At 38.2% G+C, this 24,705-nt stretch overlaps 2 protein-coding genes across 6 annotated transcripts; one reads left to right on the top strand and one right to left on the bottom strand.

Annotated features, from left to right (window-relative positions):
- The first annotated feature begins 392 nt into the window (after positions 1-392).
- Positions 393-11,775, top strand: LOC116289950 (uncharacterized). Its single transcript, XM_089026387.1, has 3 exons — positions 393-2,615; positions 4,659-8,514; positions 9,812-11,775. The coding sequence occupies exons 1-3, from the start codon at positions 473-475 to the stop codon at positions 11,523-11,525; spliced, it is 7,713 nt and encodes a 2,570-aa protein (XP_088882513.1). The 5' UTR covers positions 393-472; the 3' UTR covers positions 11,526-11,775.
- A 2,115-nt stretch (positions 11,776-13,890) lies between these two features.
- Positions 13,891-22,418, bottom strand: LOC148914133 (uncharacterized). Of its 5 annotated transcripts, none has more exons than XM_089024308.1 (3): positions 22,263-22,380; positions 15,875-16,111; positions 13,891-15,795 (listed from the first exon to the last, which is right to left on the bottom strand). In XM_089024308.1, exon 3 carries the CDS (start codon positions 15,774-15,776, stop codon positions 15,111-15,113), a length of 666 nt encoding a protein of 221 aa, XP_088880434.1. In that variant the 5' UTR covers positions 15,777-15,795; positions 15,875-16,111; positions 22,263-22,380; the 3' UTR covers positions 13,891-15,110. The 5 variants fall into 5 exon arrangements, with proteins under 5 accessions (XP_088880434.1, XP_088880431.1, XP_088880420.1 ...); XM_089024305.1 differs by lacking the exon at positions 22,263-22,380 and adding an exon at positions 18,038-18,167; XM_089024294.1 differs by lacking the exon at positions 15,875-16,111 and having other exon boundaries at positions 22,263-22,418.
- Positions 22,419-24,705: the final 2,287 nt, after the last annotated feature.

Here is a 24,705-nt window from a genome sequence, read left to right as displayed (position 1 = left end):
AGGAAACCTTGCAAGGACTCTTGTGTCTAAAAAAAAATAGTAGAAAGTTTCCATTGTATGTGACCTTATCAGAAATGTGTGGGACTAAATGATATCCTTGATGATAAATTTCTTCAATTAAAATCTTTTTCGAGCAGCTCTCTGCGTCCAGGTTTCCTTTATGGATTATCAAATGCTTTCGTCCCTCCCCCCTCCCTTGATTACAAATGAACGGTACGGCTTGCGGGAGATTGTTGAGTGTGTCTTGTCCTTTTCAATGTTAGTGAATTTGCCTTTAGTTTCAGAACTAAAACCCCTGCAGTAACTCGGGTAGGGAACCAATGAAAAGAAATGTTCTGCTAAATTATGCATTTATGGCGTGACATCATTTCAAGGAAGTAAGGTCACGCTCATTTCCAAGAATCGCCTGACAATAGACTGACAAACAACATTATTCAGACAACACCCTCAACTCATCTCAACTTCTGAAGACATGGAATCGTTTGTTGAAGATCTTAAGAAAGAACTCCAATGTTCCCTGTGTAATGATACTTTCACTGAACCAAAGGTCTTGTCTTGTTTCCACACATTTTGTAAGCCTTGCGTCAAACGACACGCCGAGCAAGTCGACCAAATCAACATCTTCAAGTGTCCACGATGCAAATCACAAACATCTCTACCAGAACTAAGCAGCGTTGAAGATCTACAGCCTAGTCTAATACATTCAAGAATCTTGAAGGGTCTGGCGTTGGTAGAAGGAGAAAAGGCATGTTCTGTTTCTGAGAGTCATTCCTCAGCTTCTTGGTATTGTTTTGACTGTGATCGCTCGATGTGTGATGAATGCGAGAAGAGCCATTCAGTGTTTATCAAAGATCACAAGGTCGTTCGTCTGGCTGATTTGAAGAAAGAAGATATTGAGTTCATAATAACGAGAGAAAATCCTTGTACAAGTCACCCTCCTCACAGGCTAGAGTTCTTCTGCAAAGATTGTGATGCAATGATTTGCAGGACATGCTTGATACACGATCATAGAAAACATGAGACGATGTCATTAGATAAGTTTGCTTCGATTAAGAAAGCTGTATTGTCAAAGCATCTGCAGGTACTAGAGCAGTTGAGATTAGATGACAGGGAAAAGCAGCAACAAGAAAAGATTGCTAACACAATCAAACAACAAGGAGAAAAAGCAAAAAAAGAAGTCAAAGACAAAACCAAGAAGATCATCCAAATACTACAAGACAACGAACGAGAATTGCTGAGACAAATCGATGAGAAGTTGAACACAGCCACAACAAACTTGAATATAATTCATCATATTCCAGCCGTCAAGGAATACATCAAGAATGTGATGGAAAGAGGACTGGCAAGTGAAATGATGAACATTCAAGAGACACAATGCTCTCAGAAATTCATTTTCAACCCCATTCCACCACACTCTAGAATACGATATGTTGCTAATGAAGGGCTGATGCGACAAGTGAATTCAGGGCTGGGAGAAATACAAACTCGTTTGAAAACAGACCATACGAAAAGCGCTATTCAGGTAAAATCTGAAACAGAAGTTTTAAAGAAAGAAAATCTGATAGTTGCTACTAAAAGCTCTTCAGGAGAACTCGACCATGATCCAAGGGATGTTATAGACGTTCAAATCAAGCCTGAAGAAAATGTGAAAATAGAAAAGAAATATGTGAGAACTGATGGTAAAGTAGAAGTTGAATTCATGGCTAAAGTAGCTGGTCAGTTGACAGCAGAGGTTCAAGCGAATGGGAATCATGTATCTAACAGTCCACTAGTGGTGAATGTCAAGCCACAAGAGATGAGAACAACAGGACAGTTTAACATGAAAGGGGTAAATATAGCATCTAGTTATTTAAGAGGTATAGCAGTAAACAGAGACAATAGTAGGATCGCTGTTTCAAATAATTCTTCTCACTGTGTCCTTGTATTCACCACTGATGGAGATCTCTTACTGACGTATGGTAGTCAAGGTAGTGCACAGGGACAGTTGTCTAGTCCTCAAGGTTTAGCGTTTCTGAATGATACAGATTTAGTCATAGTAGACTGGGGTAATCATAGAATATGTATAGTGAACACTACAACAGGGACATTGGAAAAAACCTTTGGTAACCAAGGTAACGGGGATGGAGAGTTTTTTTCCCCATGGTGTGTACACGTTGATGACGAGGGTAACATCATTGTGTGTGATCGTAGTAATCATCGTGTTGAAGTCTTCACAAGAGACGGTGACTTTCAATATCAGTTTGGTTTGACAACACAGGACAAGTTTTATCCATATGATGTGATAACACATGATGAACTGTTTTACGTCAGTGATTGTAATAATCACGTTATTCATGTATTTGAGAAGAAAGGTAACGTACCGACTAGAATATCGACGATTGGCTGTGTAGGCAGTGCTGATGGTCAGCTGGTTGGACCATGGGGCCTGGCTATTGATAATGACCATCATCTACTGGTGTGTGATAATGGTAATAACCGCGTACAAAAATTCAGATTGGATGGTCGTTTTGTAGGAAAGACTTGTGATGTAATCGAGAACCCTATATTTATAACTGTGTTAAAGGATGGTCAGTTATTAGTTAGTACGTGGGGTTCTGGTGTCTTGTATGTAAAATAATGTGACTAAAACGATGGTAGACAGACGTCATACTGTTAGTCCAGTAGCTTCCATTATGACCCTGAATAATGGGCCATGAAGGGTTTGGGTACGAGAGTATTCACATATTTGATCGGAAAGACATGTTATACCCTTACTGTTTAGTCTCGTGGGAAATAGTTTTGTTTTCCCGAGAGTCTCGATGTTTCCCGAGGCGAAACTATTTTCCCAATGGAACAGGCATTGAGTGTTTTTTTGTTTTTTTTTTCGTACTTTTGGGATCTTTTTTTTTTTAAATAACAGTCTGTATTTTTTCTGTGTAAAGGCTGGAGAAAGTTTTTTGCTTTGCTTTCCATTCTTACTGATTATTCCAGCAAAATACCTGTAAGATCCGCAGATGCATTCAGCGGTTTTCTCCCCGGTAATTAGATTCAATAATATTATGGGTTATTTCATTTTTTTCGTACATCTGGAGAAGGGTTGCCACGAGGTATAGGAAATCAAATTCCCCCTTTTCCTGGTTAAATTTATTGCAATGAATATATTGCATTTGATTTTAAAAAGTTTAGAAAAAGAAATTAATACAGGTGAATCGTAACTTTCGAATATGTAACTTTGGACACATTACGTGGAGTGCCTATAGACCCGGGGGGGATACTCTTGCCAGTTTAGGGTAGGGATGTGCTGCTGAGCCCTCTGAACCCTGACCCTGTTCGAGAGTAAAATCGCTGAAATTCATACCCTGTTCCAGAGCAACATCGCTGAAAATCATACTGTTCCGGTATTGCGAAAATAGATACCCGGTTCCAGAGAGGAGCGAGCGTGATTTCATATACCCTGTCCCAGAGCGAGCGCGATTTTATATACCCTGTTCCAGAGTAGAATCGCTGAAAACCATAGGGGAGTAATCCCCACCCCCTCCGGGCCTATAGACCCCTTGCACTGAGTCCCTAGAGGAATTGTTCTGGGGGACAAAACAATGGATTTTTGCATAACAAAAGGCAACCTATTGTTTTGTCCCCCAGAACAATTCCTCTAGAAATTCAATGCAAGGGAAAACGAAATCAGGAACGAGAAAAACAAGCGCGCTATTTTGTTGAGCGTTTGTCAGGGACGCGCTAAAATACGCAATCGTTAGGGACTTACTGCAGCCCAGGAAACCAGCAGAAACGCACCTGAATGAGATTTTTTAAAATCGACTCGAGAACTGAAGTTGAAGTGTGAAGACGTCCTTAGTTAAAATAATTGGGACTAAATACAGCTAATATAAAGTCCTTGAATCCGTACTTTATGTATATGTAGTAAAATAGTGTAGCCTTTATTTGTTAAAAGCGAACAAAAATTTGCATTATTCCTTAGTTCTTTTTGTGAACATTCCTTACAGTCCAATTAAAAGAATATCTTGGTATCTGGGTCTATGAGTTTGTTAGCCATTTGCTATTATATTTAAAGTGCAAGGTTTATGAAGGTTTATAATTCCAATATGTTAATGATGATGACGTCAGGTAAGGTATATGAGTGTTTTTGATGTAACTAGCAATACTAAATGCTGGCCATTTTGAAAACAAATTTAAAATAGCTTTCATGTAAACCATGAGTAAAATTATGATGCTTTTTAAATACTGTATCTATGAACCAGTTAGATTAATCAAGCCTTAATAGACGTCACATCATTAGCATATTAGAAGTATAAACCTTCATAACTTAGAGACGCATCACTCAAATCAAGAAATATTTTACCATTCATCTATTTACTTCAGGTAGAATCAATACTGAAAGTATTGTCGAAGGGTTCATTTGCACTTTAAGTAGTTGTTAGATTTGCATTGATTGACATGTAATTATATATGACGATCGTACATAATAAAACACAAATACACCACAATTACTGGCGACGAGGATGGCCACATTGTAAAAATTCGGAGGACTTCTTCTTGAAATAATGTGAGATTTCCTTGGTTTTCACAAACAAAAATGGCCTTTATTGGAAGAATAGAACCATTCGACGAAGCTACAGAAACATGGAGTGCCTACATCGAGCGTTTGGAACAATATTTTACAGTCAACGAGATCAAAACAGAGAAGAAAGTTTCCGCGCTTCTTACGCTACTTGGAAGTAAAACTTATAATCTCTTACGGAATTTAGCAGCCCCAGAAAAGCCTTCTGAGCTTGAGTATAATACCATCGTACACCTTTTGGAGAGACAACTATCGCCTAAACCGTCTGTAATCACTCAACGTTTCCGATTTCATACAAGAATGCAAGACGAAGGAGAAACTATAAACGACTATGTAGCACAACTAAGGAAGTTGGCGATTCACTGCAACTTCGATAACCTGAACGACACACTCAGAGATAGATTAGTATGTGGAATCCGTAATACCGGAATACAGAAAAGATTGCTTTCAGAATCTACGTTACCACTGGAAAAAGCTATCGCAATATCCGTAGCAATGGAAATGGCCGCGAAAGACGCCATTGAATTACAAGGTAAGCACAAAGAAGTTGGTGTAAACAAGATAGCTAAAGCAAAGCCTAGAAAACCAACCGAAAATCAGCTTAAACCAAGAGATAATACGTGTTTTAGATGTGATAAACCAGGTCATTCATCTAATTCATGTAAACATAAAGAAGCTACATGTTATTGTTGCAAGAAGAAAGGACATATCGAGAAAGCATGTTTAGCTAAACGCAGACAACAAACACGCCGCCATACACGCCGGAATGTACACGCCCTCGATAACAATGCCGATAGCGAAGACGAGTCGGACAGCGACAATGAACTTCCCGTAGGAAGCTTAGACATTAATTCGATAAAAGAGAAGAAAACTAAGCCTATTCAACTACCATTAAATATTAATGGAAAGAAAGTATCAATGGAGCTTGACACAGGATCAGCAGTTTCAGTTATGTCTAAAGATGAATTTGAGAAGCAAGTCGGCAAGGCTAAAATTGAGCCCACAAAAGTTGTTTTAAAAACCTACTCAGGAGAGAAAATTCATCCGTTAGGAATCACACGCGTCAAGGTAAAGTACAACAATCAAGAGAAAAACCTCGAATTATATCTAGTCGAGAGAGGCACAGCAGCACTGTTTGGCCGAGATTGGTTAGCAGCGATACAGTTAGAATGGAAAGGGATAAACAACGTGTTAACACTGAATAAGGAACCTGCAAGTACCAACAACGCACTAGACAATATCTTAAACAAATATCCAACAGTCTTTGAAGAAGGAATTGGGAAAGTGAAGGACATCAAGGCGACATTAAAGTTCAAAGAGGAACCGCAACCAGTATTTCTGAAAGCCAGACAACTACCATATGCCTTGAGACCAAAGGTGGAGCGAGAATTAGACGAGCTAGAGAAAATGGGAATAATATCCAAAGTGGAAACAAGCGAATGGGCCACACCCATAGTTCCCGTACTCAAGAAAAACGGAAGAGTAAGAATCTGCGGAGACTTTAAGCTCACAGTTAATCCCCAGCTTGCAGTGGACCAGTACCCGTTACCCAGGATAGAAGATGTGTTCGCATCGTTAGCAGATGGAGAAAAGTTCACAAAGATCGATTTGAGGCAAGCCTACCTACACATGGAGATGGAAGAAAACTCAAAGAAGTATTTAACTGTAAATACGCACAAGGGTCTATACCAGTTCAACCGGATGTTGTTTGGAATCGCGTCTGCACCAGCAATATGGCAGAGGACTATGGAACAGATTCTGCAAGGAATACCATCAGTCCAATGCATCCTAGATGACATGATAATAACTGGTAAGGACAATACCGAACATTTTAACAATCTGGATAGTGTGTTGAGCCGTCTGCAACAGTACCAACTCAAGGTCAACCTAGAAAAATGCCAGTTCTTCCAAGATAAGATCGAATACTGTGGACACAAGATAGACAAGCACGGCATACACAAGACAGAGGAGAAGATTAAAGCAGTGCGTGATACTCCAGCACCAAAGAATGTCACTCAGCTTCGCGCATTCATTGGCCTCGTAAATTATTACCACAGATTTCTACCAGACCTAGCCTCGGTAATGAGACCACTCCACCAGCTACTAGAACAAGGTAAAGCATGGCAGTGGACGAAAGCATGTGACAAAGCCTTCGAGAAGGTAAAAGAGATGGTCACGTCAGATTTGGTATTGTGTCATCATGATTCCAAGAAGCCTATCCGCTTAGCATGCGACGCGTCACCATATGGAGTCGGCGCAGTTCTGTCCCATATCATCGATGGACAAGAAAGACCAATAGCATTCGCTTCTCGCACCTTAACGAAAGCAGAGAAAAACTACTCTCAAATTGACAAAGAAGCATTAGCAATCATCTTTGGAATCAAACGATTCCACACCTACCTTTACGGAAGACAGTTTACGTTGGTTACGGATCATCAACCACTAGTAACCATCTTTAGCCCAACCAAAGGCATACCAGTGACCACAGCTACAAGACTACAGCGATACGCTATGTTTCTATCAGGCTATACTTACGACATAGAGTATAGGAACACTAAGCGACACACTAACGCTGACGCCCTTTCAAGACTACCGTTCGAAGAAACCCCAGAGGATCAAAAGGAAGAAGCTGTTGACATTTTTCACTTAAGTCAGTTTGAACAGTTACCAGTGACAAGCGCAACAATCAGGCGAGAGACAACAAGGGACAAGATCTTGAGTAGAGTCTATGAACAGACCATGTCTGGATGGTCAACTAAGCCAGACGACAAGTTACTACTGGCGTACTACAATCGTCGAGATGAAATCACAACGTATCAGGGATGTCTCATGTGGGGAATACGAGTAATCATTCCAGACACCCTAAGGAAACAAGTATTGGAGGTCATCCATTCAACTCACCTAGGCGTAGTGAAAATGAAAGCCCTCGCTAGAAGTCACATCTGGTGGCCAGGAATCGACTCCGAAATTGAACAGATAACCAAAACCTGCTCTGGTTGTAACAAAGTACGAAACAACCCAACAAAGGTACCCATCCACCCCTGGGAATGGCCAAGTTCACCTTGGGAACGCATCCATATCGATTTTGCTGGACCATTTATAAACAAACAGTTTTTGATTATAGTCGACGCACACTCTAAATGGCCAGAGGTGTTTCCAATGAACAAGATCACAGCAACAAGCACTATTGAGGTACTACGCTCAGTATTCGCAAGAAACGGCGTACCACAGCAGCTCGTTTCTGACAACGGACCGCAATTCACGTCAGAGGAATTTCAAACATTCATGAAGAGCAATGGGATTCACCATTTTAGATCAGCACCGTTCCATCCTGCAACGAATGGACAAGCAGAAAGATTCGTGCAAACCTTCAAACAGAGTATGAAGGCAATGAAATCAGAATCAGCCTCTTTAAACAAGAAGATAGCAAATTTCCTACTGATGTACCGCAACACACCTCATGCTACCACTAACGAAACACCAGCCAAAATGTTCCTTGGTCGAAACATACGTTCACGTCTGGATTTGATGAAGCCAGATGTAAAAAGCACAGTGCAGAAGAAACAAATGAAGAAAGCACTTGAGAAGAAAACACCTATACGCTTGTTTGATGATGGACAGCCAGTGACAGTTCGAGACTACAGAGGACAAGACAAGTGGGTTAATGGAACCATCAACACACAACTAGGACCATTGATGTATGAAGTCAAAACAGAAGCTGGAAGTTATTGGAGAAGGCACACAGACCAAATCCAAGAAAGGAAGCATGATGAAAATCAAAGCGACCCTCAACCAAGACCAGCAGAAGATGTCTGCCCATCAGCAGTAGAACAGCCATCAGTCAGCACAACCCAGACAAGCAAGAAAGTTACCCCCGCTAAGAGCAACATGACGCAAGAAGGACAAGGCAAAGGACATCGATACCCAACAAGGCACAGAAGCCCACCAAAACGTTATATGTATGAACAATATTAGGACAGTCATAATAGATATGAACATTCAGAGACATTATTATTGAGTTATTTTTTCTATCACAGTGATTCATAACTAAGAAGGGAGGAAATGTTAGATTTGCATTGATTGACATGTAATTATATATGACGATCGTACATAATAAAACACAAATACACCACAGTAGTTCTTTACATCACACTTAACCTTGGTCGCAATATTTTCCCGGCTATTTATGCAGAACACCAAAAAAGATTGTTTAATCACATCCATAGTAATATATCTTATTCAATCACTATTGTCGAACAGAGAAGCAATACTCCCGGGAGGTGGGGGGGTACTCCCCTATGGTTGCTATACGGGTATGTGCCGCCTTATAGGGTATGGTTTTTCGGCTTTTGGGTCTGGGGTAGGGTATCATTTTTTGACATTTTGTCTGGGATAGGGTATTATTTTAGTCTGGGATAGGGTTACGATTTGGTCATTTTTGTCTGGCGAATAGGCTACGCTTTCTGCCGGAACAAAATGATAAAAACGTTAGTAAATATTGATTGCAATCTATTGAATAACCGTCTTTTCCGTCTTTTAGGTCTGGGATAGGGTCAGGGTTTTAAGGTCCTGGCGGCACACCCCTACCCAAGTTGGGGTGGTAGTACTCCCTCCCCCCCCCCCCCCCCCCCCCCGGGCAATACTTAAGAGAACGACAGTACTGACGCAAAGCAAGAGAAATACTCAGCTGCGACTGGTGCTCTCAAGCTTGCTTCCCTCGCGCTCTACAGCTCATTGCATAATTATATACCAAAGTAAATAAGATTTATCGTCGAATTAAAGTATTTCTCTCGAAACGTTGTTGCACTCGTAATGCTTACATTATTCTTTTCTATATGTTTTTTTACATTTCTTTATGTTTTTTTAATAGTTTATACTGTTTCTATTTCTAATTTATGCAGTTTTTCAAGAAAATAATTTACATAACACTAAATTCCAAGAACAATACATTTGAGAAAAGGAACCTCTTAGTCTAAACGATTAAACCTATAAACGCTTCCACTAAAGTCAGTAAAGTGCATGGATAAGTCGGATATAAACGTGCTGTTCACTGTAGACCATTCAATACTAAAACGAAGTACAAGTTTTATCAGGAAATATATTCAAAACTCAAACGCCTTGCAGCAGCTTGGCTCAGCAAGGGAGCCGATAACAATAAAGGATTTCGTAAATTATGCATGCATGGCGTCGGTGACATCATTCTAAGGAACAAATCGAAAGGTCACGCTCATTTCCAAGAATCGCCTGACAATATAGACAGACAAACAACATTATTCAGACAACACCCTCAACTCGTCTCGTCTCGACTTCTGAAGAAATGGAATCGTCTGCTGATCATGAAGATCATCAGAGGGAATTCCAATGTTCCCGGTGTAAAAAATCCTCAGCTTCTTGGCATTATCGCGACGATGATGATGTTTTGCTGTGTGACATTTGCAAGTGTGAACTCTCAGCGATTCTTGATGACACGGTCCGTCGTCTGACTGATTTATCGAGCGAGACTATTAAGAGGATAAGAGCTCGTGTTTATGCTGCTAATCAAGATCGTCAAAACGGATCAAACGATCAAACGGATTTCACAGCAGGCCATACGAGGGGCACTATTGAGGTGAAGTCTGAGACAGAAGCTTTAAAGACAGAAAGGTTGATAGTGACGACTACATCAGGAGAACTCAACCAAATGCATGTTCAGTTCAGGCCTGAAGGAAATGTGACAATAGTAAATAGATATGAGCGAACTGATGGTAACGTTGGTACAATTGAATTCATGGCTAAAGTACCTGGTCAGTTGACAGCAAAGGTTCAAGTGAATGAGATTGATGCATCTACTAGTCGTCCACTAGTGGTGAATGTCAAGCCACAAAAGATGAGAATAACAGGACAGTTCAACATGGAAGGTGTAAATATAGGATCTAGTAATTTAAGAGGTATAGCAGTAAACAGAGACAATAGCAGGATCGCTGTTTCTGCTATAAAATATAACAGCGTTAAATGTAGTAAAATCGTACGAAGAGGTATCACAGCAAAAATAGTCAGCGGGAGCGGTAATCCAAATAAATTTCCTTACTGTGTCTTTGTATTCAACATTGATGGAAATATCTTATGTTCGCGTCGTATTCAAAGTGGTGAACATGGGAGTCCTCAAAGTTTAGCATTTCTGAATGATACAAATTTAGTCATAGCAGACAGTGATAATCATAGAATATGTATATTGAACACTACAACAGGGACATTGGTCAAAACCTTTGGTAACCAAGGTAAGGGCGATGGACAGTTTCGTTATCCATTTGGAGTACACGTTGATGAAGATGGTAACATCATTGTATGTGATCATGGTAATTGTCGTGTTCAAGTCTTCAAAGGAGACGGTGACTATCAATATCAGTTTGGTTTGACAACACAGGACGTGCTTAAACCTGGTGATGTGATAACACATAATGGACTGTTTTACGTCGGTGATTATTATAATCACGTTATTCATGTATTTGAGAAGAAAGGTAACGTACCGACTAGAATATCGACGATTGGTGGTCAAGGCAGTGCTGATGGTCAGCTGGTTGGACCATGGGGCCTGGCTATTGATAATGACCATCATCTACTGGTGTGTGATAATGGTAATAACCGCGTACAAAAATTCAGATTGGATGGTCGTTTTGTAGGAAAGACTTGTGATGCAATCATCAAGCCTCAATATATAACTGTTTTAAGGGATGGTCAGTTATTAGTTAGTACAGGGATGACTGATCATGAAATCGATAACCCTACAGGTACAACTGAGGATGGTCAGTTATTAGTTAGTACAGGGATGACTGATGATGAAATCGATAACCCTACAGGTACAACTGAGGATGGTCAGTTATTAGTTAGTACAGAGGAGACTGGTGATGACTCTCTCTATATGATTATATATGATCCAGAATATGGTCGGTTATCAGTTCGAGGGGGTTCTGGTTTGTTATTTGTAAAGTAGTATTGGTAATTTTTTCAGTAACATATTTGATAATTTCAATGATGTATTTCATGTGGATATGTTCATATGCAAGGAAATTAACTATGCCATTCAATTAAATAAATTGGATAAAAAGAAATATATAGATATAACATAATATAGTATTATTATATAGTATAGTATATAATAATATGAATATATAAAATAAATAAAATATATAGTAAATAGCAATAAAGATGTATAAAATTCTAAGTAAAAGCTAATTTAAAAAGGTATGTCTTAACAAGTGATTTAAATTTGCTGATACACAGTTCATTCCTGATTTCAACAGAAATAGCGTTCCACAGTTTAGAGGCCGCAGATTGAAAAGCCCTGTCACCTAAAGTTTTTTTACATTTCCCACTAGCTGGATTTAGCAGAGTGCCCTTATGGTTCCGGAGGTTATACTAGAAACCTTACTTACTGAAACCAAATCAGACAAATATTGTGGTGCTAGCCCACGTAAACATTTAAATGTTAACAGTAGTATCTTAAAATGAATACGATATCTAATAGGTAACCAGTGTAAATCAAAAAGAACTGGTGTGATGTGGCAAAAACGAGGAAGCCCTACAATAACCCTGGCAGCAGAATTTTGCACTCTTTGTAACTTATTTACATGAATATCAGGAAGCCCATACAATTAACTATTACAGTAATCAAGTTTACACACTATAAAAGCATGGACCAAATTCTCGGTAGAACCACGTGAAAGGTAGGTTTATACTAACGAGTTAATAGCCCATTCGGCCTCATGGGCTATTGACTCGTAGACTCATCGGGCTGCAGGTCTAATAATATTGGTACTGTGCGAACTACTCCAACCAAGGCCACATCGACAAATTGTCTACACATTATCCAATAGTATTTGAGTATTTAGACCGTGGCTTAGAAGATTAGCGGCAAATTTTGAATATATTTAGATATTCTTCCGTTATTCAGATTGGCAAAACTAAATGATGAACAAGAGCTTGTAATATGTTTCCTTTGCAAATATAGTGATTTGCGTCACACACACACACATAGAAAAAAGTAAAGTACGACTTCAAATACGACAGGAAAGCAAATTAGAAACCGTATAATACCTGACTCGTCCCCAGTCGTCTCTCTTTATCGCACGCAAAGCATCAAGGGAAGGAAGAAAGAAAGGAGACGACGTCTCTTCCTCTTCTTTCTTCCTTCCTTTGATGCTTTGCGTGCGATAGAGCGATAGAAAGAGACGACTGGGGACGAGTCAGAATATATTCGACAACAAAGGTGCTAGCAGCCTTCTAAACTCAATGTATATTTGTACGATTTTGAGCGATTCTATTCAGATTCCCACTTTTGATTGGTTAATTTGTAGAAATTTTATTCGGGTGGCGTTAGTTAGAGTAGTTTTCACTGTAAATAAGTCAGGGTTTGACATGCTAAAATATGTCCATTCGGAGTTTACATTTAGTATATATTTTTGTGAACAACTGAAGGTCGCTCCACTCCCCTCCCCTCTCCTCCCGTCCCCTATGTAAATAATTGTGTACTTTCGAAAGATTCTTTAATAATTTTCATTGTTTATTTGTTAAAATATACAGTAAAAACCCGCGTGTAAGAACCTAGGGATTTAAGAACCTTCTGGCAGAAATTTGCTTTTTTAATATCGCAATATATACTTGTTTCAATAAAGTTAGTCACCAAAAAACCTAGAAAGCTGTGATCGCTGAGAATCATGCGAAATGTTACATATTCAACAACTAAAGCTTTTGACACAAACTGCAGAAGTTGAGGATGCTCAGAGGAGGTTAACTTGTAACTGGTAGAAGATCTCAAGTCCATCAACAGTTATCAAGTGGTTGAAACATGTAAAATGTAACTACCCATAATCCTTGTCGGTCTCAGCTTTGTAGCTTTTACAGGTGACTTATTTGAAACTTTATTGAAATAAGTGTAGAATAACCTGTTTAGCCAAACAAATTCCAACAGGTTCTTATATATGGGGTTTATGAGTTTATACTTATGGGTTACCAAAAATCAAAAAGGCGGTCTAGAGATCAGACAGTTCTTGATGGAAAGATACACATTTTATATACAGTATGGTTGATCAATTAATGTTGTTGGACTTTTGGCAACACGGGTACTTTAATAAATATTTGTAATGAAGAACAGACCAGATTTTATAATATTTTCTGATAATCAACAACAATGTCTACTCTGTAGAAATTAAGAACCTAATTAAGAACCTACTTAGCCTAAACTGTCAATAAGTAACCCATAATACAAGGACCTGTTTTGACAAACTCTGAAAAAAGTAGGTTCTTACACGCGGGTTTTTACTGTATCCCATCTTGTAAATATAATATTTCATGTTAACTATAATGTTGTGAGAGCTTTATTTAATACATAGGGGTTTTCTCTTAAATTCTTCACATTTCTATTGTTTTTGTAGTTTCTAATGTTTAAAGGGAACGAGAACACCAAGAGACGTTACTGCCGTGCTGCTTCTCCTGCCTGGAAGTGATCTAGTAATTTCTGTTTTCCTCTTTTCCTGTCTACCCTACTACTAGGAGAGAAAGAGGAAGCGTCTGGTTGGCATCAACTGAAAGGAGAATAAAACTGTAATTGCCCTATTTCACTATGACGTCACATCAAAACAATCTATTGTTTAAACGCAAAGGATCATGGTCGTCGGACGGGGGTCTAATCAAAGCAAATTCACCGAAAATTGTTCTAAAACCCGTATCAATCCACGAAGAGAATTAGAATAGCCAGCAAACGCTCAGAATATATCTTAGTACATATTAACACATATTATATCTGAAAACCAGGCCATTTTAGATTAAACGGTTTCGCTAGGAGCAAATTTTGTCGAATTTTCTATTGGATTTGGCGATTCTATCCTCCTACATAAACAAGCAGTGACGTCAGTAGTGAAATAGGGCAATTATCGAGCCCTTCTGTAAAAAGTAATACCGAAAAACCTTGCTATTGCATGTCTAACGCTCGCAAAAGCAGTAAAAGCCGTAGTAAAAAAATATATTATTAGCAGGATACAGAGCTGAAAGACTCGTTTTTTTTAAAACCAAACACACCTTGTCGCCTTTAGGCCATTGTACACGAGGATAGATAACCGATAGATGTCCGAGGTTGTATCATTAGTTCTCATTTTACCTGAACGAGTCGCTCCCTAATTTTCTTGATAAACAAGTTTTCTTTTTACAATTCAAAACTATTAGCAAGTTAACCTATATGTATATTTTGCAGTTCTTGGGTTCCCTGTGGTGTTGGTTATTTCCAGTGCTCCTTCCACTTATGTCATAGGGACAACGGCTGATGTACTTAACCAGTTATTAATTCGAGCCACGAATTCTTGAAATTAATTACAATTAATTTATCTTTTTTACAATATACCTTGGTTATTGACTCATTCTTCGTGTCCCTTGAGAAAGCCTAGCTTCGGCACTTTTAGTATTGCCATTTATAGACGAAGTAGTGTAGTTCAAATCATAACGATTATTTTATATTTATAAATTAAAATATTTCATGTCCAGGTTCCTGTGGAATAGTCTAGGACGTGGGTACTGGGCACGACATCTAGATAGGTTTATCAGGAAGGGGTAGGACGGTTATTCCTATTGTTTCTGAATGTATCGCGTTGGTGTAGTTTTCTACGAAGTGTCCATGTCTTGTTGCATGAGGTCCTCGTATGGCTGGCGATGGTGTGTTGACGGGCCGTAATCTTTGATATACATTCCTTCTTTTTAGCCTCATTGCACGAAATGACAGGCATAGCGCTACAGATGAAAGCACGGCTGTGGTAGCAAAGCATCCAGCGAGTAACAACAGATATGGTTTAGAAATCATGGATTTGGAGCTCGATTCATTGTTATCCTCGAGTTTGCAGTCACCTGCACTGCAGTCCTGTTCGCATCGTCTTGCCTTGCACACGAACGAACACTTGCCAGACAAACACCGCTGTACACAAAAACCCACGCCACTAGTACATTCCATAGCGCAACCATGACAACTCTGAATGCATGTCCCGGATGAGCAGCTTATTTTCCGACATGGATGTTGTCCACACATTTGGGTACAGCCTTTAAAAATGTGCTGCCCGTCACGTCCATTGCATTCGCAATTCGTTCCGTTGCATTTTTGGATGCACCGGTCTTCGAGAATGGAGCTGCAATGGGTTGATGATGTCACTGAGTCCATGGCCAATAGGAAGGAGGTGATGAAAAGCACGTGGTGAGGCTGCATTATTGAGAGGGATGTTAATCTGAAATATAACAAGAAAGACGTTTTCTAAAGGGCTGAATCTTTGTCTCAGTTCTAACTAATGTCGATGTGGTCTCTACCTTTCGGGGTTTATTTGAAACAACAGACTCTTCTAGCTCAAAGTATCATGAATGCGAGCCTAAAATGGAAATCCAAACGAAATGCCACAAATTCCATCGAGAAAAAGCGTGATTTCTTTCGTACTTCCATGTGACCCTCGCATCTACGATGCTTGGGAATTGTCCATTGCTTAGTTTATGGGGGATAGAAGCCAGCAGTAATTATAGTCATAGCATGCACGCGCTTGCGAATCACATCTGTAAAAGAAATAATTCGATTGAAACATTCAGGAATGTCAAGTCAAGTCAAGTTCAAGCTGAGAGGAAAACCTTCAGTATAAAAACTGAACCCCCCCCAAAAAAATTTAAGCAAATGATAAAATAAATTCAAGATTTGGTCAAAAGATTTTCTTTTGCCTTATTATTATTATTTTTCTCTCATGCTTTTCTTTGGTTTCTTTTTTCTTTCATTGTTTTCTGCATCTCTCTCATTCTCTCTCTCTCTCTCTCTCTCTCTCTCTCTCTCTCTCTCTCTCTCTCTCTCTCTCTCTCTCTCTCTCTCTCTCTCTCTCTCTCTTTAAAACAGTGCGATTTATAACTCAAAATGGTGCGATTGATGATCAAATCAGGGGAGGGGAGGAGCAAAGCTCTCCTTCAGCAGAAAAAAACTAAAACAAAACAAAACTATTATTAGAACTAGAATTAGATGCTTTTTTTATCGTTTTCCGTTGTGTTGACGGAAGAAACTCAATTAGCTCCCCCCCCCCCCCCCCAAAAAAAAAAAATTAAATAGACCCCCCCCCCCCCCTCTACAATTTTGGCTGGATCCGCTCTCGTAATAGCCATTTATTAGATTGACACGTAGAGTGCTCACACTAAATCCGTGAAACAAATACCAATTTTTACCGCTAAATAGTGATAATTAAACAATAGAAAACAATGAATTTTGTATGAAATAGTACTAATTAGTACTATTTAATGTTCACAGTTTTAGTGCGTGCACTCTAGTTTGAGGAAATAGGAAAAGTTAAAACTTGAGACTTTTACGTAAATCTTCCATAAACTGAAGACGGGGGTTGTTCTCGGGATTTTCCAGTTTGCTATGGGTCTTTAGAATCTAGACTTGCAATGAGTCGGATTAATGCCTCCTTTAGAGTAGAGTGGTCAAGGGTTAAACTGAGGGAATAATAATTAAAAAAATACCTTTTGTTTCACCAAAAATTTTAAAAAAAAAATCCTAATAAGACAATCTTTGGATCTGACTGAAAAAAACATTCCTTAATTGAATGCACAACCTGCTGGGAGAGAGAAATTTTTTTTTTTTTTTTTTTGCAATTTTTCCCTTTAGTTACCTAAAATCAAAAGTTTCCTGTCAACCTTGATTTTAAAATATCTTACTTAATAATATTTGACTGGCTTGACACATTTATTAATTTATGTACGTTGCATATTTAATATTTCTCGGAATTTTTGGATCAGCGAACTCAATTTCACTATATTTGCATACAACTTTTGACACATATTTTTTGGTTTTATATTTTTGAATCGTTCATAAAAGTCCAAAGTACAAAAGCCTATTTGCTTCCTGATGAGATAACGTGATTGGTGTTCTGACAGCTATAGTTTTCTTTTAATAGGATAAAATCCCTGTCAAATATGGTCTTAAAATCTAGACAGAAATAAGCTATAAAAATCCAGTGGGCGAAGTGGAATTTTCGCTCGAATGAGTCTGAAGTAGTGTCGCTATGAAAAACTTTTCTTTATGTATGTCACAATTCAAAAAGCGATTTATTCCAGGTTTATTTCAGCTAAAACAAAGATGTCCAATTCTCAAACTCATTTCAATCTTTCCTATAAAAACGTTCAACTCGAGCAAAAAAATATATTTTACAACTTCAACATTATACAACCCAAGTTCGAGGGGCGATGAACTTAGACTATTTAAGTGTTTACCAGATATTTTCAAGGGTGCTGAAAGATTTGTTTTAGCTCTTAAAATTATCCCAAATCTTTACCAATATGCCCATGTGTCGAGCTGGAAAAGTGCCGTTATTCCACGTGGGGTTTTTTCAAGTCTTATGAAATAATTGAGCTGCATACATAACTATGTTTTGAGGAAAAAGTGGTTTTGAGAAGATGAAATAACAGATAAATGGCTTGCTAAAAGTATCGTAACATTCTTACCTCGAAAAGAATTCAAATTTAGTGTCTTTTGGCTAAACTATGACCCAGAAATTGGCCTTCCTTCGATGTTGTCTAAGCTCCAAATGATGCTTATCGCAGCGTTCTCAGCATGTAAAGGGCTGCATAAGTATTATTTATGGTGAATGGGATTGGCCTCACTCCAATCATGACGAGATAATTGTACGTTCGTTTCAATGAGCACGGATATGACGTCATGGTGAAATTTTGAAAAAAATAACTCGAACTTCTGAAGTTCAAGATTATTTTGGCAAAAAGGTTTTTTCGTACAAGTATCTCAAAAATGTTTAGTTTCCACGATAAATACGATCGAATAAATCGATTTCTGAATGTTCAACTTTTTTTTTACTAAGAAACTTTTGTTCAGATCGCGATAAAGGGTTAATGTAAAATTGTCTCTTATTCCATATGGAGTTACGAAAATATTTTTTCAAAAATAAAAATCTGTATTATATAGTTAGAAACATTACCAAGTTTATCAATAATAATGCTTCGTTTTCAATCATCTACTGAAGCACAAAGAAAACCTTTAGGAGTTCAAACAGTTGCGAGTCACGTTCAAAATTAGACTAGCGAGACATAATCGATTTTACAGTAATCGATAATGATTCGGCTAAAGTTGTGATAATGACATCAGTGCGGATGTTTCTTTCGACTTGAATAAAAAAGAAGCAGATTTAAAACTAGTAATTCTATTATTGGCTTTATTCGCTGTTATAAAGTATAAATGATTATTTCCGAGTTCCCGCCGAACTCGTATCGATTCAACGGTCCAAGGACTATCCCTCGTGCAGTTTTGCATGTGGCGGAAATGATTTCTAAGAGTTACTAACCTTTCCTGTGATCAATTCGACGGAGAAGAAACACGGAATCGATAAATAACCCTATCTACGTGTGCCGTGATTTTATGCTTTGATAATCATGAAATCGTTAATCCTTTCGAGGGCTGTGATTCTGGAAAAAGTATTTCCTGGAAATTCTAGAACGAATTTGCAAAGCAAAAAGGATTATAAGATGACGTACGACTTAGCAATCACTCCCATTGTGCATGTGATCAAACGTAGAACATACATCCCCAACCTCCCCGTCCAAAATCTCACTAACGATTAAACTGGGGGAACTACCCGAAACATTACTAACGCTGATGGAACGTTCGTGGTTGATCCTGTGACCCGATTAAAGAACAAAGCGATTGTTTGTTCAGTATCATATGAGGATGGGTTTGAGCGAGAAAAGAAAAAGACAAGACTCTTGTCAATCAACTTTTAGCATGTTTAGTTTCGTCGGGTTTTACCCGGTGAATCTATGTTCTTAGAAATTATACATAAAAAGTATGGATTTCTATCTCGACGACTAGCGGGCAGAATGCCCAACAAATAATTTTTCTGTCATCGAAAAAAGTATTTATTGCTTTGATGGGTGGTTACCGAGATCCAAATCGTGCTGTGAAGCATGAATCAAAAATATGTAATACTCGTTACCTGGCAACGTATATTTTTGGCAGACATTCATTATATCTATTCTAAGAAATGAAGGAAGTATAAACACTATTTCAAAATTATTGTCGAGTTCAAAACAGGACTTAGAATAACTTATAAACATCACATGACCTTAAGGCCCGCACGATTTGACCAGTTCGCACATTTTGGCTCATACCTCAAATTCCATATCGTGAGTGTTTTAGGAAATGCAGGAAATTGTTAATTTCTTGTTAACATTGAGATCCTGAAACACATGCAGCTGTGCTGGCAAGAGAATCTCAGAATGCAGCTTTAAACTGATCGATCGACTTTTGATTGAAGACAAGAAAAAATAATAGATTAACTGCTTCAAAAACCTTACAATTATTATGACTTTAATGGCTTAGCTTTCGGGCTAAGCACCCATCATCAGAGTACAATGTTTCTTTGAAACAGTTCATCTATTATAATGCGGCAACCTCATAGAAACACTTAAGAAAAAAGCAGTATAAAAATAAAATATACGGAAAGAAACGAGACGAGGAAGGAAAAGTTGAGTAAAAGGAAGAAAGATTTACAAACAAACGAACGAACGAACGAACGAACGAACGAACGAACAGACAAGAAAAGATATAATTGAAGATAAAATAGAAACGTGTAAAAGAGAAAAGCAAAAATATGGAAAGAAGGAAGGAAAGAAGAAAGATAGGATGGAAGACAAGGAAGAAAGAAAGAATGGAGTCCCATATACACCATTCTGCTACTTAATTGCATGCATGATTTTGCTTTGGCTTTGGTTTGGGTCAGTAATTTACACTGAGAAAATATGCGTGCTGCTTTTGTTCTGGATAGACTCCAAGACTTCGAGAATCTGCAAAGAATAGCTCTTGAGGTCAATTGTAATCAAATTCCGAGAAAAATAATGCAGAAGTCTCTTTTTATATACTTAAATATAAAGCAAGCGATGGAAGCCGAACGACTTGTAAGGCCCAGTTTAAACGTCGCAAAACATATTTTGAATTCATTTGCATTAGATTCGACATACAGTCCTTTGACTAAACGTTGTCGTTTGATCGGCTTCATCCCTACGCACCTAGACCGAAAAGGATCATGGGGATAATTAATTCACAGTTACTAGCTGCCGCATATGTTATCTAACAAGTCTTGAGCTCGCTGTTTTCGATCCCATTTAATTTGCTAAAACCATGTCTCGAGCATACGGCGAAGATTTAAACTGGCGAGCAGTTTGGATGACACAAGTTCTGGGTAATTTACCCGTTATCATTTTCGGTCTAGGCGCGTAGGGATGATCCGATCAACGACAGCGTTTAGTCAAAGGACTGTATGTGAAATTTGACATTTATATTCACGACTCATTTTTAAGAAATACAATTAATTTCTAGAATGTGTGGACTTGAATCCGTCCAGGAGGTGTTTTCCTTTGTTAGTCTAATTTTGTTTTGTATTTCAAAAGCGAGCCGGTTAAGCCCGCACATTTAAGAAATTATGGTATTTTTAGAGTAGTGAATAGTGGATGTCAGTAGGAAGTAAACCGTTGCGTGACAAAGTGACGGCTCTGACGTTTACTACAAGGATAGGGTTTCAGAAGAGAGGGAGTTTTTCATGATTAAGGAAGATAAGTCAAGTTCCAATGAGATTCCTAAAGATAAAACTCAAGACTTTCCAGTCAACAGCTAGTGCGTCTGTCTATGTAAAGATGATATCAGTATAGCCTTGGCCTAAAGTTAACCTAGTACATGTGATTTGACTCAAATAAAAGAAGTATTCCTTCGAAAATATGTGAATTGCAAATGTTTTGACGGCGAGAATGCAGAGCGCACTTCCTCAAAATAGAAAATACGACAAAAAATAATAAAATAATTCACTATTATTCATTTAAACATCTTGTTGTAAAGTTGGTCGCATATTCTAGTCCACGGAAAGCATAAAATATAATATTAAGAGAATCGAAACATGAAAGATGACACATGAATATCATTACCAAATGTTTTCGCCCAATTGATCTTGCGTTTATTTTATGCCAAAGTACAATCGAAGGAATTAGAAAATATATTACTCTAAGAGTCAAACGTGATCTTATTTACGCTCCCGCTGATTCATAAAACGATCTCTCTGTGAATTCACGTAACCTGCGTGAAACACAATGCTGGCAAATTTCCAAGTTCATGTATAAACAAGCTCGCCTTTAAATCCTCGAACAAAAAGGAAACTTGAGACATTGTTTTTGAGTTGAGTCTGTTTGACTATTACACGTCTTAAGACAAGTTATTTTTTTGTTTCAAGGGCTAAGCAAAGTACCTTTACAAAATAATTATGATTATTACTTAAGAGTTATATTCTAATTGTTCAATAATTAAAAAAAAATTTTTTTTTCATGCTACAACTTTGTAGCATGACCCGATTAAGCCGACGTTCACATTGTACATATGCTAGTACAATCTTTTGTACAATGGCAGATTGGCGGAGGTCAGATTCGTTCTTTATCTGTACAACAATCCTTGTTTAATTCTGCACAGTTTCCATTTACATTGATTACTGATCGATCATTTGCTTTTGAAAAAAGTTCCAAAATCTGATGGCTAAAAGCGTTTGGAGCTAAATTCCAAGGAGTTTCGATAGCAGGCAAGAATGTTTTGAACCCAACTCCCTTTACCCTTCCATGCAGAAATGAGCATTTTAAATGATGCATAAACTAAGGACAAAAACAAAAGATTTACATTGCTTACCTTAAAGACGACTGCAGTTTGTATCACGTACCAAACCCAACCAACATTGAAGACTTCCTTCCAACAACCACCGACAAGCTTGATACCAGCGGGCGATAACTCCAAACACTGGACCACGACAATAGGTATTTTGTAACCTATTGTATTTCACCTATTGTATCTGTTACAATACGGGCATGTCAGTTGTCATGGTGACGTCAAGGTAGAATTGGAATTAACTAGCTTTGTGTCATTGTTGGGATACCTGGGCCTCAGCGGCGGCACCTGGGGTCAAGAGCTACTTAGAATATTAAGGCTACGGGAATATATGTTACTGAAGATCTTTTTGTATAGGAAATCGCACGATCTCGAGTACAATTCGCAATTTATATGTGCGAGTGATGATTTGAAAGTTTTCAAAATTGGACGAGCCTTTAGATGAGTTCAATTTGAGAGCTTTCGAAACATCATGAGTTTTTTTTTTTTTTTTTGTCTTTATATTTTTCTAGAAAAATATAACAATAAAAATAATGGCCAATTTGTGAGTACATATCCCGGACTAGAGAATATATTTATCCTATTAAAATGTGGAGTATTACTCACTTTCCTCCATTCATCTTGCATTCAGCATTATCTCAGTCATTTATTTCCTGGGAAAAAAGTTCAAAAGACAATTAACTATAACCACAATTACAACACAGACGGTTAAGGTCCTCATCATTACTTACGTACACTCATTTGGTGGTACTGGGATACCTGTGTTGGTACCAGGCTCCCTGACTCGCTTTCTTACTGGAGTTGTTAAATTTGCATTCAAACATCCCAAAACTGTTCACACGAACATTGATCGAGAAGCAATTCATGATCCATACACATTTATCCCAGCACATCTCAACTCGACATAAGGTGTGGTCATGGTTGTTATCACGTGGTCTTTGAATTCTACATCTTGTTCTTTGACAAAGCTGTACTTTTCACAGGCGTGAAACATGTAGAAATGGATGACAAGGACGCCGAAGGAGAGGAACCTCTTTTTTGAGGTTTTTGAATTCATTCTAAGATAGACAAAAAAATATAATATCAGCCTTTTTACATAATAACTAAATACACCAAGAACTTAGGAGCCTTGTTTGTCAAGTCTATAGATCGTTTTGACATGGTTGCGTGCGCATCCAACTTTAAGGAACTTGACGGGCCACGATACCAGAACATTGCTATGAAATCTTTTCTCGATAAGAATCCATATCCAATCGATTATTCTCCTCTTTTATTATAAAACTGTCTTCTCAATTTTACTGAATTTGCGTTTTTTAGTTTTGTCATTATCATTATTATTATTATTATCATCATCATTATTATTATTTTAAACATCATTTTAAAGTATCAAAGCGAGCAATTAAAATTAATTATCATTATTATTATTATTATTATTATTATCATCATCATTATTATTATTTTAAACATCATTTTAAAGTATCAAAGCGAGCAAGATCGCTCAGGTTGCTATACTCTCTGTCGCTGATGTATGTAATATGTTGTTATTAAGGTGCAAAGGGAAAAAGAAGAAGGGAGTTATCTTGTTCCTGTGCAGTGTTCCTCCTCAAGCACAACCTACACTTCCTTGTGGACCGAAATACAAATCCAAAGCGTGCAATTGCATGGATCCACTTTAGCAACAACCGAGATAAACACTCTCTTTCAATGCTATAAAAAAGTGTGAAGATAACATTCATTGTGCAAGCATCAACATTGCAGACAAGACATGTCAACTGAGGCACTCCACCAAGACCAAACACCAAAACAAGAAATCCAATGAACCTAATATAATGTACATGGAGATTAGAGATGCACTAGGAACGACGCATCTCAACCCAATACTACCCTGAAAGTGGTTTAAGAACCTTGACAACCAGGTAAAGACCGGTGTTTACTAGATGAAGTTTAACAAGCCATCCTCTGCGCCATTCCAAGTGTTCTGTGACATGACCACCGATGGAGGAGGCTGGACCTTGTCTATAGCTATACATTTACTCAGTACAGTAATTTTGAAACAGGGTCAAACGCAGTCACCCCAATACCAAACTGGCCTGTCAATTGGTTCCCTAGTGGTTAGGGTGCCTCAATCTACGACAATCCCGCTGAGTGAGTCTTCTTACTCGCCCATGGATTTTGCTCTGTGAAAGACGATTGGTAACGAATTCCTTGTCAAGCCTAATATTACTAACTGGGTAGCCTGTGTAGAAGGAACCGGAAGACTGGTGAACTGGGGGATTAGGAAGTCTGACCTGTAGAGTTGTCAAGAGATAATGACGGCAACGTGTACTGACGTTGTTCCAACTAATATCATTCTTCACATCGCAGGTCCAGGTTTGGTCAAGATATCTAGATTGTTCCTTTATTTTGATGGAAAGACGGGCACCAACGTTCCTACCCATGACCCCTGTGGTACCGATTATCTTAATCA

Source organism: Actinia tenebrosa, unplaced genomic scaffold, assembly GCF_029948245.1.
Source record: "Actinia tenebrosa isolate PJP-AT-01 unplaced genomic scaffold, QUT_ActTen_1.0 PGA_scaffold0__85_contigs__length_37466705, whole genome shotgun sequence".
Taxonomy (NCBI): Eukaryota; Metazoa; Cnidaria; class Anthozoa; order Actiniaria; family Actiniidae; genus Actinia; species Actinia tenebrosa.
This window is presented reverse-complemented; position numbering and strand designations above follow the sequence as displayed.

Coding starts and splice junctions, on each gene's coding strand:
- LOC116289950 (XM_089026387.1), top strand. CDS start 473: ATGGAATCGTTTGTTGAAGATCTTAAGAAAGAACTCCAATGTTCCCTG. Junction 2,616..4,658: donor TGGTGTCTTGTATGTAAAAT/AATGTGACTAAA, acceptor AATATTTTACAG/TCAACGAGATCAAAACAGAG. Junction 8,515..9,811: donor AGCCCACCAAAACGTTATAT/GTATGAACAATA, acceptor CTGACAATATAG/ACAGACAAACAACATTATTC.
- LOC148914133 (XM_089024294.1), bottom strand. CDS start 15,776: ATGCAGCCTCACCACGTGCTTTTCATCACCTCCTTCCTATTGGCCATG.